General features: G+C 40.0%; 1 protein-coding gene across 8 annotated transcripts in view; it reads left to right on the forward strand.

The window, feature by feature from the left end:
* Positions 1 to 16,142, forward strand: part of LOC122871189 (protein bicaudal D homolog 1-like) — a 93,755-nt gene that overhangs the window by 15,840 nt on the left and 61,773 nt on the right. For 6 of the 8 annotated variants that reach the window (XM_044185976.1, XM_044185975.1, XM_044185974.1 and 3 more), the window contains 4 exons: positions 10,230 to 10,442; positions 10,865 to 11,020; positions 12,490 to 12,794; positions 14,169 to 14,343. In XM_044185976.1, coding sequence (XP_044041911.1) covers positions 10,230 to 10,442; positions 10,865 to 11,020; positions 12,490 to 12,794; positions 14,169 to 14,343 — 849 coding nt within the window. Of the gene's footprint in view, positions 1 to 8,695; positions 8,864 to 10,229; positions 10,443 to 10,864; positions 11,021 to 12,489; positions 12,795 to 14,168; positions 14,344 to 16,142 lie in introns of all 8 variants that reach the window. The other 2 variants (XM_044185973.1, XM_044185972.1) reach the window with 2 other exon arrangements.

Below are 16,142 nucleotides of genomic sequence, written 5' to 3' on the forward strand. Positions count from 1 at the left end.
AAACTGCATTTTGTGTTTGCTTGTGTTATCTTTCACTAATATTTAAATTAGTTTGATGATGTAAAACATTTAAGTGTGACAAACATGCAAAAAAATAAGAAATCAGGAAGGGGGCAGAAACTTTTTCATACCACTGTACACTGGATAGGTCACAATCAAATCTACACTAGGGGAGTAAATTAATAGCCCAACTCCTATGTGGTACCTTGGCCTTACCTGTATAGAGATATCCTGCTGAATTTCGATGGTACTGTACACAAGACGTAAAGCAAAAATCGAAAGGGAAAGGATGAAAAACTACTCATTCAAAATACTGGAGCAGGATGCCAAGTGCACTAAAATAACAGATATATTCTGCACAGGTGGGCAGTGCATGCAAATCTAGTAGTCAAAATGTTAAATAAATCCACATAATTAAACTGTTACATTTTAAATAGGTTAAAGGCTTTCTCATATTTTCATTTTATTGCTAGTTTTCCAGCTTAGCCATCACACTGTATCAAATAAATTGATGAAATTAAGTTAAAATGGCTAGGACAATATTAGCCAGTAAACGTAATTAGGATTACAGCAAATGATCAAATGGCATGGAGGGGGACTGGAATAAGTAAAAAGTTTTTCTTCAACACATTTTCAATTCAAACTTTATTTCCGACTCAGGGTCCAGATAAAAGACAAAACAGTACATAGAATAAATTCCATACAAAAGCAGATTAGGAGATGGAAAAATTAATTGAGTTTATCCCTTTTGTCACTATCCTTGCTCATTTCTGTCCTGTGAGGCCAGTGCGTCCTGTCACAGTGTGTTAGTGGGATACCGTACCCTGTCCTCTCTCTCTTGCTGTCCTCGTCCTTGTCTCTTTCAGTGTGAGACAGGATGAAGTCAGAGTTGGCAGTAAGCTTTGCCATAACCCTTTGTGCGTTGTGCCAATATCACTATTCTAACATGCTTGAAATGACAATGTTAAGTAGCTGAAGTTTAGTAGATAGTGTTTACCGTGTTCACCATCTTAGTTTAGTGTGTTAGCATGCTAACATTTGCTAATTAGAACTAAACACAAAGTGCAGCTCAGGGTTATTCAAATGTCATTAGTTTTATTTGGTCATAATATTGGACAACATCTAATTTTGACCTGATGATGGCGCTAGATAAAATTCAGAGGCTCACCAACGTCAGTAGGCTTCATCTTCTAAACTAAGTTTCATAGCAATCCATCCAATAGGCCTAGCTGAAATATTTACCGAAGTGGTGGACAGACAGATCAAATGCCATCTCTACAGCTAGGCAGCTAGTGTGGCTAAACACCATTGTTCCATTAAGAGCATATAAAGGCATAGATACTGTACGTATGTTTCCCTTGATTGACAGGAGCAGTAGCTCATCCTATCAGACAAAACTGAGGTGGCTACTGCCTGCTCACCCTACCTCAGCTCCATGCAGAATCCTCCATGCTTCCAAAATTTGGATTTTCTAGATACAATGGAGCAGTAAATAAAACTCTAGGCTTCCAAACATGGACTCAGCATCCGTGATGTCACTTATTCATGGACAACATGGAACTGACTATACAGCAGCAGCTGTCTTGCCAAAACAAACTGATCAGACCTATCAGAAACAGAGTAAATGAACAAGTCATTTAGACAGAAATGAATGAATGCTTTATGTTCTGAAAGATTCCTGTCTATCTGTCAGTTTCTGCAGCTTCAAACAATGTCAGGAACAATCTGTTATTCAATCCAAACAGCTCTTTATGATCCAAAATAGATCCTGAGGATACAGACTGTGCACAGTTCACAGTCAAAGAACCGCAGAGCTCTTGATAGGCTCCTGTAAAAACATATCTCCACAGCCTGGGCTCAGGTCGAATGAGTTGTTATAGCATGCAAATGTTTCCTTATGTGTTAAGTCTGGTTTAGTTTTCTCAGGGGTGATATTTTTGGGTTGTTCAGCTGCTATTTCTGAAAAAAAACCAGACAGGCTCAACATTTTTATTTCACTTGATCTCAAACAATAATGTGTCTGAGTTGTGTTCATCAGAGTTGAGAACAGCTCTGAGTCCTAATCTCTGTCTATCTGCTTTCCCACAATAGCGCTGACTCACTCAAGGCAATAAAGTGCTTCCTTTATTCATGTGTAGAAGGACATGACTGACATTTTGTGTGGATTCTTTAATCAAACACTGGAACTCGAACATTTCCAACCTTCTAATACAAAATTCAGTGGAACGCGACTCAAAGTCAGAGTTACTACTTGTGAACTTGGGGCAAATCCATCTACCCCGACTTCATGAAGAAGCAGCTGTCTGACGTCATACAGCCACGGCAGCACCATGGAAGCTCACATTAGGCTACATTTCAGTCAACAGGGGAGTGGGGTAGGATGTACTGTAGACTACAGTATTGTATTAGGCTAGTGAATGGAATATAAAGATATGTTTTGAGTATGAAAGTGCCGTAAAGTAATATGTATGATGTGTATGTCTGTTCATGCGTCGTTGTTTCCTCCTCTGTTTGGTTTATATATGCGAGGAGGCTGCGCTGCTCAGAGTTCAGCTGTGTGTACACCTGGTTTCCTTACGCGGAAAGTGAGAGAAACATGGATGCAACTAAGGGACTTGGGATGCACCCTGAGTTGAACGACATGTTTCCTCCAAACGGTGTGCAGCGGGCTTTGTCAGGGTGTGTCAGAGGTGTTACCCAATCACAGCGCCATGTATGTAAACCCCGCCGTATTAAAAAGGCAGTGCGCTTGCGTACACAACAGGGTGTTCAGGGCACCACCATTTCTGTTTAAATAAACATTTTGCTACATTTGTCAGGGCTGAACGCAGCCCTGCTCAGTCCGATCAGCTGCAGCGTCGAATCAATAACTGATATCCAAGATGGGGGCGTGTCGGCCAGTAAAATACTTCCGTGAAGGCTGCTCTCGTGTATCCTCGCTCATCGCTCCTCGGAGTAAAAATAAGAGACTTGGGACGGCCTTCAAGGTGATGGACCAGAACGACTTCCAGTTCAAGTGAGGATCGAGGAGCGAGGAAATGACAAATAAGAGACTTGGGATTTACACCTTGTGTGTGTTTTATATGACGCAGAGAGGCGTGACAAACCGTCTGTATTTGACGCCCTGGGAATGAGAACGGCTGCAGCGGCCGAGAGAGGCTTTGTGTGTGTGTTTGCGTTTTATACCTGTTTCTGCTCGGCCTCCACTGGTTTGAGGAGAGCGGCTCTCTCTGTCTCTTCGCTCTATGCCTTCTCTCTACTTACAGCCCAGTGCCACGGTCCAAACAGCCTCCAGGGATGAAATGTTTTTTCATTTAGGTTACTTTTTCCTGAGCAAAACTGTGAAGAATACCGTCTGATAGCAGGATTTAATTTATAAAGCATACAGCCAATCTGATATCCTCTCTTCCACACTGGTGTGGGGCAGTTGAATTTCACTTTGATGGCATGTTGCAGCCTGAGGTTATTGTCATGCGTATTGAATGGATGTCATAATGGTGCCATAAGGTGACATATAAATATTGTTGTTCTGTGTGTGCTGTGTCAATGTAATGGCCTATATGGCAGAGCCGCGTGGCCATGAGATGGTTGCACTGCACGTCATACATATGCAGTGACTCCTCTCCAGTGTTTATTATCTGTGGGATGTTACAGAGGGAGTTCATGGGTAAAATCAATATTTTGTCCCTGATTTGTTCCACTACCACTTCATTGCCTGCTGTGGTTTAAAATGTTTCCAGGTGGATGCTGATGGTGCCTTCAGATGGGATCTTTCCATCACAGCTGAGATGAGAAATGAAAATGTTCTAATAGCTGACAAGTTGAGATGTATGCTGACAATTCTGAGCTTCCGTTACAGCTTGAAAGACAACAGAACAGAAACACAAATTAGACAAATTATTTCATCCTGCAATGTCATCGTGCTCCTTGTTGTAATGATTGTAACTGCAGCTCATCCTTGCATCCTGTTTGAGGTGATACATTTTTGAACACAAAAAGGTTTGTGCTTTGTGCAGCTAAGAGCATCCATATTCATGTATTTTAAGCCACTATGTGTGTGGCCCATAAGGGAATAATACACCAACTGTACAGTGTGTGATGAACGTTATAGTAGAGTGTGAAAACTGGTTAATCACCAGACACTGCGAGAAGAGAGAGACTCAGAGACCCTTATGGGAGGCTTGGACTATTGAGAGTGTATTAACCAACTTCAGCACTCAGGAGACATTTCATTTTGTGGGGGAGAGTGTTGCCCATAAAGAGTTAATAGACCAGCTGCACCGTGCTTTAGTGATCAGAATCAGAATCAGAAATACTTTATTGATCCCCGAAGGGAAACTCTTTGTTACAGCAGCTCGCCTTTACGTCAGTGCTCACAGGAGAAAGTACTAGCAAAAAATATAATACAATACACTATAAAAACAGGTCAGAAAATAAATTACGTACCAGGTGGGTATAAGTATAAAATAAAATAAGTGAGTAAAATAAGTACCAAGCGGGTTTACCGGTTGATGATGATAATACGGTATAATAATACAATGTAATAATATAAGTACTACCTATACTACCTATTACTTATATTATTACATTGTATTATTATACCGTATTATCATCATCAACCGGTAAACCCACTTGGAGCTGATGAACATTATGATAAACCCCCCAATTTTGAAACTGAGAGACATTTTGTAGTTCTACTGTATTGTTTGTGCCAGTGACAGCACCACAGACTGTAAGTGTATGCGTATCTGTGGTATGACAAAGGTCAGCAGAGGGCGTTCTGAGCTCTGCGATCTCAGGGTGCATTGAGTGACGTTCAGTAAACGCTAGACGATGATGTGAACAGCATTGCTAATATGGAGATGGATTTGTTTCAGTATTATTGGTGTAAACAGATGGACAATCCGTGTGTGAATGTGTAATCTGTAAATATAAAACACCTTCAAAAAATACAAAAATACAAAAATATTTTGCAATATAAAACGGATCTGCAAATACACAAACCAATTCCACGAATAATATAACAGAATAGAATACATTCAATTAATTTACAAATGAAAAGCATTTGTGAATATCTTCCTAACATTTACAACTTTCGAACAGGCATTTGTGAATCCAGTTTTTATTTGTGAATCGAAATCTACGCTTGTGGGTTTGCATTTTACACACAGACCTTTGAGACAAACTTTCCACCAGTCTGAATGAAAATCCACTGGTGTCACTCACGAGGATGCTTGTGGGCAACTTTCACACTGCTTCTTCAGTTGGCAGTTATCGAGCCACTGAGGGCCAGCCAACTCCTCCTTTATATTTTTCATTAATTCTTCTTCAGGTGGGTAAAAGTCACAAAACACTTCACATCAAAAAACATTTTCTTGGGAAAACAAAGTGGGAGGGTGTCATGTTACCAGTGACACTGGTAGCAACGGCCATGGTAACTAATGTTCCCCTCTCTGGAGTTGTTATCGCCCCCACCTGTTCAATGCCCTTGCCAGCAATTACTTTTTGAGGTGTTTGGACTGTTGTTATTCCAGTTTCATCCATGTTCCAGATTTGATGCCCCTCTAGGCCATACCTCACCAGAACAGTTTGGAGGTTGTTGAAGAACAGCCCAACATTGTGCCTGCTGAAACTTGTTGCCCTTGACATGCTTGTAAGCTAGGGCCGGCGGAGAGACAGCCTCTGCATAAAGTTTACCAGCCAGTCTTTCTCGGCCATCTCTGCCTTCTCCCATGATGTAGGACATTTGCAGCTGTAGTGTTTTGCCAGCTGGTAGGCAAGCTGCTGGGCCTACAACTAATTGTAAATAGTTACATTGTTAGTTAGATTGCCTTCCATATATGTACTATATACTGATGTAAATAGTAGTATAGTAAATAATAGTTAATAATAGTCAATAGTTCACTAATTTTATATAGGCCTTTTTGTAAATAGTTGAACAGTTATTTCTATATGTGTAGGCTACTGTATACCAAAGTAAATGGTTATGTAAATAGTAATTGTTAATAGTTAACTGTAGTTTTTTTATACACCTTTGTAAATATTTCATCCCATTTATAGTCTAAATAGTTCTCTCCCCAGTGTTCCTTCGTGTAGCTTAATGTTTTCAATGTTCCCTGTTTTACCCCTATTGCGAAATGGTCCTTGGTCTGTTACCTATTATTAATATGCACTGTCCCTATCAAATAAAGTAATAAACTAAATGATTTCCCTCACCTCCCTTGGGCATAACCCAAAAAATATCCTCCTGGCACAGTACCGGTGCAAAGTGACATGGCATATTCCAGAAAACTTTGCCACTGCACGGACGGATGATCCCTGTCTGATCTTTTCTGAGGCCTCCTTTAAAACCTCACTGGCAACAGTTTCTTGTCATTCTGTAAAAATAAACATGAAAAGGCATTGTGGGCTTTGTAGTTATTGGTGTTACATCTATACAGCAAAGTACACCCATAATAGATCTTAATCGTGCAAATAACACTTTTGTGGAATAACTCTTAGAACTATGCTAACAAATAGTGGTGGGATAAGTGTATACGATATTTCATGTTTCAAACATGTAGCCTAAGAGTGCAGAAATATTATCAAAACATATTAAGTAACTTTTTTTTACAATGGTCACTAATAATAATTATCTCTCTATATATAGTATTATTATAAAATAATAGGATCCTATGGGAAAGCAGATAGGCATAGGGTACTGTTACAGTACAGACAGGCAAGGGACACCGAGATGGAGAAGAAGGTTCTTTATTGAATGACAGCCAGATATAGTGGGTATGGAGAGAGGGATAGTCTGTAGGAGGGAGATCACTGGAGGCAACATTTGTTAACCTATATAACCCCTTTAAAATTTGTTCAAATCGAAATTGAAAGTGAGTGATTTTTGGAATGCCCCTCATAACAAACCACATCTGTCGAGCTGGGCGCTGATGTTGTGTAGTGTGATCATGGCATTATGATGTCCATTTAATTTGTGTTGACTTGTGACTTCCTATGCCAAAAACACAAAACACAACTGATGAGTTCAATTTAAACACAATGTTAGATCAGAAAATCTGATATTGCAAACTTTTGTTTGAGGGAAACGTAACGCCACCTGAATTGTGTTTCAAACACAATATTGATGTTGTACATACCTTCAGAATGTTCACTGCCAGGGTTTTACTGTCAGTTTTTCACACAATATCTATGTGAAGCAACTTAAGGGAAAGATGTAGGTCATGGTTATATTAAATATAATCAGTCAATCAGTCAGGAACATACACTACCAGTGTTACCAGCACATGTCTCAGCAGCTCTGGGGCAATGGAGAAATCGCCCACAGGAGGCAGGTCTGAGTAGCAGTTTAGCCAAAGATATGAATGTATGACATAAAATTTAGCCAATCAGCGTCCTCAAATCTAATCTGAAAAGGGCGATTATTTTATCGCCCAGATCAACCTGACCTCGCAATCAGACAGCAGGCTAGCTAGAAAGTGAAGCAGTGCATGCGAGGCTTCTCTCGTACCTGGTACACCAGAAAGGCCTGGCTAGCTGGATGCAGTCATGCGAATCCCTTATTTTGCTTTCCGTACTTGCTTTTTAAAACATAGGGGACAGATCCAGCATGGACAGTTACAGGAGTGAGGGATATGAAGCACCTGTCTGAGAATGTAAGGAAACATGAGAACACCAGGGCACACATGATAATTTTGTCACGCTAACGTTAGCCACATTTGGCAGAGTGAACATCGCTATGCAGCTGGACAATGGCCACAGGATCGCGGTGAGGAAACAGTGAGGAGGTGGATAAAAACAGGCACATTTTATCCAAAATAATTGATTGTGTGAAGTTTTGTGGGGCTTTTGAGTCAACCTTGCGTGGGCATGATGAGACTGACTCCTCGGACAACCCCGGCATTTTCAGGGGATTGGTGGATTTTGTTGCCTCCCTAGACAGTGTGCTGGAGGAGCACCTAAGACAGCTAAGTTAACGTTACCGTTTTTAAAGGCAGTCAAAGACAGTACAAAACGAGCTGTTGGACAACATGCTGTCAGTGTTAAAGGATTACATTCTGGAGGAAGTAAAGAGCGCTTATTTTATCGTCATTCAAGTAGATGAGACGACTGACATTTCCACCCACTGCCAGCTGGTGCTTGTGCTAAGCTACAGAGATGCCAACAGTAAAATCCTACAGCGGTTTTTCGAGTTCATTTCCAACTGCCGTTTTGCTAGCTACCGTTCTTTAGCTTAGCAGCTAGCAATGGCTTCTCTCTTTCTCTCTCTCTTGCTCGGTTTGTCAAATGTTTAGTGATAATGGTACATGTAATAAATGTAGTTTATTTGTAGCGTTGGAAGCAAGGCTTAGTGAATTGGAAACGCGATTCCATACCATGAGAACTCAATCGTTAGCTGCTGTAGTTCTTCTTCTCCTTCTTCTTTTATTTTGATTGGCGGTTGGCAACCAGCTTGCAGGTGCATTACCGCCACCTACCGGACTGGAGTGTGGAACAGTAGATTGGCTGACAAATAAAAGACAAAAAATAAAACAAAACAAAGCAAGAAAAAAGAAAATACTTAAATTCTCTCTATTAACCCTGTTTACTTCAGGTATTTAATTAGTTGACTGTATATCCAAGTATGTTCCCTACAGTGAGACTTAGCTTAGCTTTCTTTAACGCTGATGTCAGTTCCTTCCTTTCCTCCTCATAGGCCCTACACTCCAGCAGCACATGCTGGACAGATTCAGGATGACCACAGTGTGTGCATCTACCACTTGGGAAGGAATGGGAGCCAGAGCCTTCAGTTATCAAGCTCCTCTCCTGTGGGATCACATCCCAGTTTGGGTTCGGGAGGCAGACACCATCTCCACATTTAAGAGTAGGCTTAAGACTTTCCTCTTAGATAAAGCTTATAGTTAGGGCTGGCTTGGGTGAGTCCTGAACCATCCCTTAGTTACGCTGCTATAGGCCTAGACTGCCGGAGAATTCCCATGATGCACTGAGCTCCACTCTCCTCCTCTCCCTCTTCCTCTGTATGCATTCCTATCCCATTAATGTATGTTACTAACTCGATATCTTCTCTCTCCTTTAGTTTTGTGCTTTCTTGTTTCTCTCGTCTCTCCTTCTGTTGTTTTCAGCAGGTATTTCTGCCTCCGGAGTCTGGATCTATGGGGGCCTACTGCTCCCATGTTCCTGCTCGACAACTGCTACTACAATTATTATTAGTCGTACTGCTATAATTATTATTAGTATTATTAGTATTATTTTATTAATATTAATATTACCACTACCATTGCATGATTATTATAAAAAAATTCTATGTGGAATTTGCATTGTGCTACTGTGTGCTCCCTTTCCTCCTGTGCTCTCTCTCTCTCTCGCTTTCAACCCAACCGGCAGTGGCAGATGGCCGCCCACCATTGAGTCTGGTTCTGTCCAAGGTTTCTGCCTCTTAAAGGAAGTTTTTCCTTGCCACTGTCGCCAAGTGCTTGCTCTTGGTGGGATTTGTTGGGTCTCTGTAATTAATATTATAAAGAGTACGGTCTTGACCTGCTCTATAGGAAAAGTGCAATGAGATAACTTCTGTTATGAATTGGCGCTATATAAATAAAATTGAACTGAATTGAATTGATAGAGTTTCCCAGCCTTTTCTAGTTCCAGCTCTTCATTTAAGCCATATGATGTGACTGCATCGTTGAATCAAATTTAAAAATTCTACGTCTTCTGCGTTTTTCCCAAATACATATTTGGTATCTTTGGAAATTTTTCGATCTGCACTAGAATTAAAAATAAAGTTCTATGGGTTTGAACAAAATTTGACTGCACAGCTTGAGTTTGTACTGATTATGCCACCAGCAAATATCAACATATATACGTATGGTATATCTAAATCTATGAGTATTAAAATCAGCAGATTTGATCAGGAAATAATAACATGACAGAAAACTTTTAGATTAAGGAAATGGAAAATTCCAAACTGAGACACATATCATTCATAAAAAGTGAATAGGACTTTCGTTCTTGTTGCTCATGGGTTACTTAGTCTGTTAAGCTTTTCAACAATGTTTAGACCTTTACTTACATGAAAGGAATTGAATAGATCATATTTTTTCCAACACAGATATGTAGCATTTTTTGGATAATGCAGTTCTAATAGAGACCATGTATTCTAACAGAAATATTAAACAATTCATCTCCTAATCATGTCTAGATGACTCTTCCTTTCCTCTGCTGCCCTGTTCCAGGCATTTGGCCAGGCTTACTCCACCCAGCGTAAGGTGGCAGAAGATGGGGAGACCAATGAGGAGACACTGCTGCAGGAGTCTGCCACCAAGGAGGCCTACTACATGGGCCGTCTCCTGGAGCTCCAGTCGGAGCTGAAGCACAGCCGGGCCACCACCTGTAACACTCAGGCCGACAATGAACACCTGAGCATGCTGCTGCAGGAGCTGAGGGAGGTAAGGCACAGTGGTTAGGGTTGGGGATAACATATCATATCATACAAGAGCCAGCTAGGTGCTCTTTTAAAGCAGAGTACCTTCATGTACAATAGGTTTGACATTTAGAATTTTAAGAAAACAAGCCAACATTTTGTGAAATATGGTTTTGTAACTCGTTTCCCAGTCAGTTAACACATACATGACTTGCCATAACAAAAGTGTTTTCATGGGAAACAGACAGGAAATGGTAAAGAGGTACTCAGAGTTTTAGCTGACCACATGGTTTCTTAGGAAAGTGCATTGTAATGAGTCTTCACTCTCTTTCAACAATTCTGTCATATAAAACCCAGTCACTTTCATGCTGATTCCAGTCATTTTCTTGGGTTATCTGTATCATAAACAGCATGCAACTCCAGCTCTGTTTCCCCGAACTGTCTCAGCAGAGTAATGAGATGTTGGAGCTGCAGCGCAGCCGGATGCGAGAGGAGATAAGGGAGTATAAGTTTCGAGAGTCGCGGCTGCTCCAGGACTATACCGAGCTGGAGGAGGAGAACATCTCTCTGCAGAAACTGGTGTCAACACTCAAACAGAATCAGGTACAGATCACATACACACATGGACATACACATTACAGATCCGCAATAAAGAATGAATCAGATTTTTACATTGGTCCAATGGTTTTTTAACTTTATTTGCTTTGGTCCCAAGCACATTATTCAACATATGTTAGATCATTATATATATTTTAAAGTCCAACTGAATTTAAATTGCATGTTTTTATTTCTGACACACATACAGATCAGAGCCATAGACTGTAAAAAAAAATTGAAGTAGTATCTGTGACATCACCCATAGGTTTTTGAAGAGCCATTGTGAAGCTCAAAGTGGGTGGCTCCAGTGGCTCCAGCAGTCGCCATCTTGGCTGTCCCTGACTCCACCTAATCCAAAAAGAGGTGGAGCTGAGGCGTGCCGAATGAAGCCTGGTTGATGAAACCACCTAGCGGCAAGCCAACTGATAGGGCACCCACCTGTCATTCAGAGCAGCCATGTCCTTAATTATGCGGAAATTTAAGGCTTAATATAATTTAAACGGGAGAGTTATATAAAAATTCACCCCCTGTACAGTTGTAATGAAGGGGGAAATTAGCTATAGAGACCAAAACCGTTTTAACATTTTAACATGGGGGTCTGTGGGGATTGATTCGCTTTTGGAGCCAGCCTCAAGTGGCCATTCGAGGAACTGCAGTTTTTGGCACTTCACTTTGGCTTAATTTTTCAGCCCCGGAGGTTGTCACTTGATCAGAATCCAAAAGATAGAAATTTATATTTCATATTTTTTGGTTTCATGATGGTACCCCCAATTCTGTCTATGTAGAGGGAGAACTTCTTTGCATATAGCCAATAAAATAATTTCATTTTATACTTATTTACTAAAAGCAGTAATGTCACCGTGTGCAGACAGTCACAGTGACCAACAGCCAAACAGCAGCCTGCAACACAACACAAGAGCCACAGACTTTGAACAAAACCACATTAGTTTTCCTGTTAACGTCACCTTCTTATCTAACTTACAAACATGAACACATCTTGTCCTGCACCTTAGCTTGTCAAATGAGTCGCCAAGTGGCTGTGGCTTAATGGTAGAGCGGGTCGTCTAAAAATCACTTTGAGATGAAGACTAATCTACAATATAAATGAATGAGTGTAGTCAGTGGTAGTATAACAGTAAATACAGTGTACAGTCTCTACTCTATAGAGCAATGTCTTTGTGAAAGGGTCGCCTTTCTGTTTGTATCATGCACGAGCATGCGGGAGACGCAATACACATTCCTATGTTGGTTTCCAGGTATTACGCTGATTGCAGGGGTAATTGAGAGCAACGTACTGTAGTAATGTGCCGTCAAAGTTTACAAGAAAGCTCTAAAGGGCACCTTTGAGACTACCCACACAGTGATTTTAAGCTTCAGATATAGAGAAGGAACTTCCATCACATCAGTGATACACTACATTGGCTAGCCAATCTCTTGATTTCATCAATCTATCTGTTGCTCCACTCCTGGTTTAGGTGGAGTATGAAGGCCTGAAGCATGAGATCAAGGTCCTGGAGGAGGAGACAGAGCTCCTAAACAGCCAGTTACAGGACGCGCTGCGTTTGAAGGACATCTCAGACACCCAGCTGGAGGAGGCGCTGGAGTCTCTGAAGAGTGAGCGTGAGCAGAAGAACCACCTGCGCAGGGAGCTGGTCCACCACCTCAGCATGTGTGATGTGGCCTACACTGGCAGTGCCCACCTGACGTTCACCTCCGCCCCCCCCAGTGGCAACGCCACCCCAACCACTCTGCTCTCCCCAAATGTAGAAGAGCCAACAAGGTGGATATTGTACACATAAAACCAATGTGGAAAGAAAATGTTATGTTTACATTGTTACTGATCACAAGAGCTTTACTTGCAGATAGTCAATCCTGTCTCAAATGCATACAAATGCATTTATATCCTACTAATTGGCTTTGCCAAATATGTTTTGGAGGAACAGTAATTGCTGCCCAAAAATGTCATAGGAAGTAGAGCTTGTTGGATGGTTGGGCATACAATGCAAACTCTTTATAACATTATTTACGGAGACCCAATAATTCCGGAACGTTTGTCTCCCCTTCTGGCAGTGAGAGTAATTACACATGGTGTATGCCTACAGCGAGCTCCAGGCTCCTGCTCAGAAATAGTCACAGAAATACAGAGAAATCTCCACAGTTCCGAGACAATAATCCATTATTTAGGTAGAGTAAATGTAATAGCTACACAGCCTTCTCCAAATATTTTACCAACCTGTCCAAGAGCAGAAACGTGACATATGTGGCTTTCTTGGCGTGACTGCATACAATACAATGTTGCCAAAGCATATAAACACAAACTATACAATCATAATAAACAAAATAAACAATAAACAATGCTCAATAATAAACATTCTCTCCCTACATGGCTCTGGGTTGCTCCCTGCTTCTGCTCTGGCAAACCAAATTAAACCAAATCAAATAAATTATCCTTATCCTGCATTGCTGAAACAGAACCATGAAAACCATTAATCATGCTTGTAGGAAAACAAATGAAATATGTTGACAGTTAACATTTTGCAGTTGTATTCCATATGAACATTTTGTTTTGGCATTATGTTTCCTACAATACCTATTTGCTTCAGCTGCAGTTGAACAATTTTTAGGAGATTGAAATTGTGCATTTTCTTTTCCAGTCTGAAAAGATGAACTAGGTGACTTTGCACAGATGACAGAAAGCAGCCGATAATAGAAAAACACTGACTATGAGGACAGAGCAAATATATCGCCATTCTGAAAAGTTGATTTGCAGTCAAACTTTGAATGGTGCCAGCTGACCACGGAACTGATCTGAGCTTTGAAAATTATCTTAGCTGTATTATATTTTGATTTGCACATCTCTTATTTCTTACTAGAATAATTGTCTCGTTGCGGACTTATTTTATTATTATTTCTATTTCTATTCTATTAGTACTTCTATTCCTGTGTGCATTGACGTGATCAGCTGTAACGAAAGAGTTTCCCCTCGGGGATCAATAAAGTATTTCTGATTCTGATTCTGATATTTAGCCTGCACTCTTGTACACGTTCACTATGCTCATTATAAATCTTTCCCTAATTTTCTATACTTGCCATGTGGGAAGCAAAGTGGATCTCCTGGATGTTAAAGATGCTGTACTCTACTCTGATCTGTCAGGTGTAACGGGCACCTCCAGGGTGGGACTGGGACAGGAACAGCTGCAGGGTCGGTGCCCAGGGCTAATGGAGAGTGCAGAGGGCCGGGTCGGAAAGCTGAGGGGCCGACGACGTCAGACCTCTTCAGTGAGATGAATCTGACAGAGATCCAGAAGCTCAAGCAGCAGCTGATGACGGTGAGTCTGCTCTCTGATCAACCATGTACACATTATTTACTTAAAGAAAGCCAGCATTAGGGACTGTTCAAAATGGACCCACAAGCACAGTATAAAAGTGTTAGACGGAACAAACAACTTACTTTTTTTAATTTGTGCAATAAAGTGGTAACAATAGTGTAAAACAATACAAAACATGATGTTGAAAAACAGGACAGAAGAGAAGAAGAAGAGATAATCGGATATAATCAAAACAAAACAAAACAAAACAAACAGAGAGAGAAAAGAGGTAACAAGCCAACAAACAACCAGAGAGAGAGAGAGAGAAAAAAGTTCAGCTCAGGGGTGAAGGTTCCAATGAGACGGGTTAATGTGCCTAGATATGCTTGTGTGAGTGTGTTGGTGCATACAGTATGTCTGTGTAGTAGTGTGGAAGGGGTCTCAAGTGGGAGTGGGAGGGGAGCCACATGAGGTGTTTGTGACCCGAGCTCCAATACAGATGAAGGGGTCTGTCTCGATGTGAAATGATGGACAAAATTCTGGGGAGGCAGTCGGGCTACTGGTCTTTAATCCAGACGGCGGAGGTTTGGGTGGGTGTATTGGGAGGTGTAAGGGGGTAGTGGGTGAGTGTGTGAGAGGGAAAGTAATATATATTTACCATTAATAATAACAACAACAACAACAACAATAATAATAATAATAATAATAATAATAATAATAATAATAATAATGATGATGATGATGATAATTACAATAATAACAACAGCAATAATAGTAATCAATAGTAATAATGGTAAAATGACAGGAGTAGGATGGGAAAAAACAAAAAAAACAACAACTTACATAATACCACCACCATCATCCCCAACAACAGCACCAATAACATTCACAATAATAATATTAATGCTGGTGATGATAATGATGACAATTACAACAACAACCACCACAATAACAAACATCATTAATAATAATAACCATAATAACAATGTATTTGATTAGGAATGAAAATAATATATAAGTAGTTAGTAGACATAGTAGTAATAATTATGGATGGTGAGAGCAGTTTAGAGGTAACGAGTGAAAAAACACAACATACCAGACACACACACACACACACACAAACAAACATACTAATACAAAAAACTAAATAGAAACAAACAAAAACACACACAAAAACAAAAAAATATTGCTATTATCATTACTGCCATGACATCAAAATAATTCTAATAAAAAAATAGTGCTAATGATAATAATAATAATAATAATAATAATAACACTAGCCATAATAATAATGATAAATAATAATAATAATAATAATAATATCACTGGTAATATCAATAGGAACATAAAAAACAACATAAAATTAATAAAGACATTCAAAAGTAATATTGGCACTATCATCACCAACAACAACATTACTAATAGTATACAAAATAATAATAATAATTATGATGATGGTGATAATAATGATGTATTAAAATATATAAGTAAGTAGTAAATACACATAATAACAGGGTTCACGCAGTTTAGAGGAGAAGAGGGTGAGAAGGTAGGAAAAAAACTAAATAAATAAAATAAATGGGAGGGAGACAGGGAAGGAATGGTAAATGGACTGTACCTGTATAGCACCTTTCTAGTCTTCTGACCACTCAAAGCGTTTCACACACTTCATATCACATTCACCCCATTCACACACATTCAATTAAATTTTCAATTAAATTTTATTTATATAGCACCAATTCATAACAGAAGTTATCTCATTGCAGTTTTCCTATAGAGCAGGTCTAGACCGTGCTCTTTATTTACAGAGACCCAACAAA

Source organism: Siniperca chuatsi, linkage group LG23 (assembly GCF_020085105.1).
Source record: "Siniperca chuatsi isolate FFG_IHB_CAS linkage group LG23, ASM2008510v1, whole genome shotgun sequence".
NCBI classification, from domain to species: Eukaryota; Metazoa; Chordata; class Actinopteri; order Centrarchiformes; family Sinipercidae; genus Siniperca; species Siniperca chuatsi.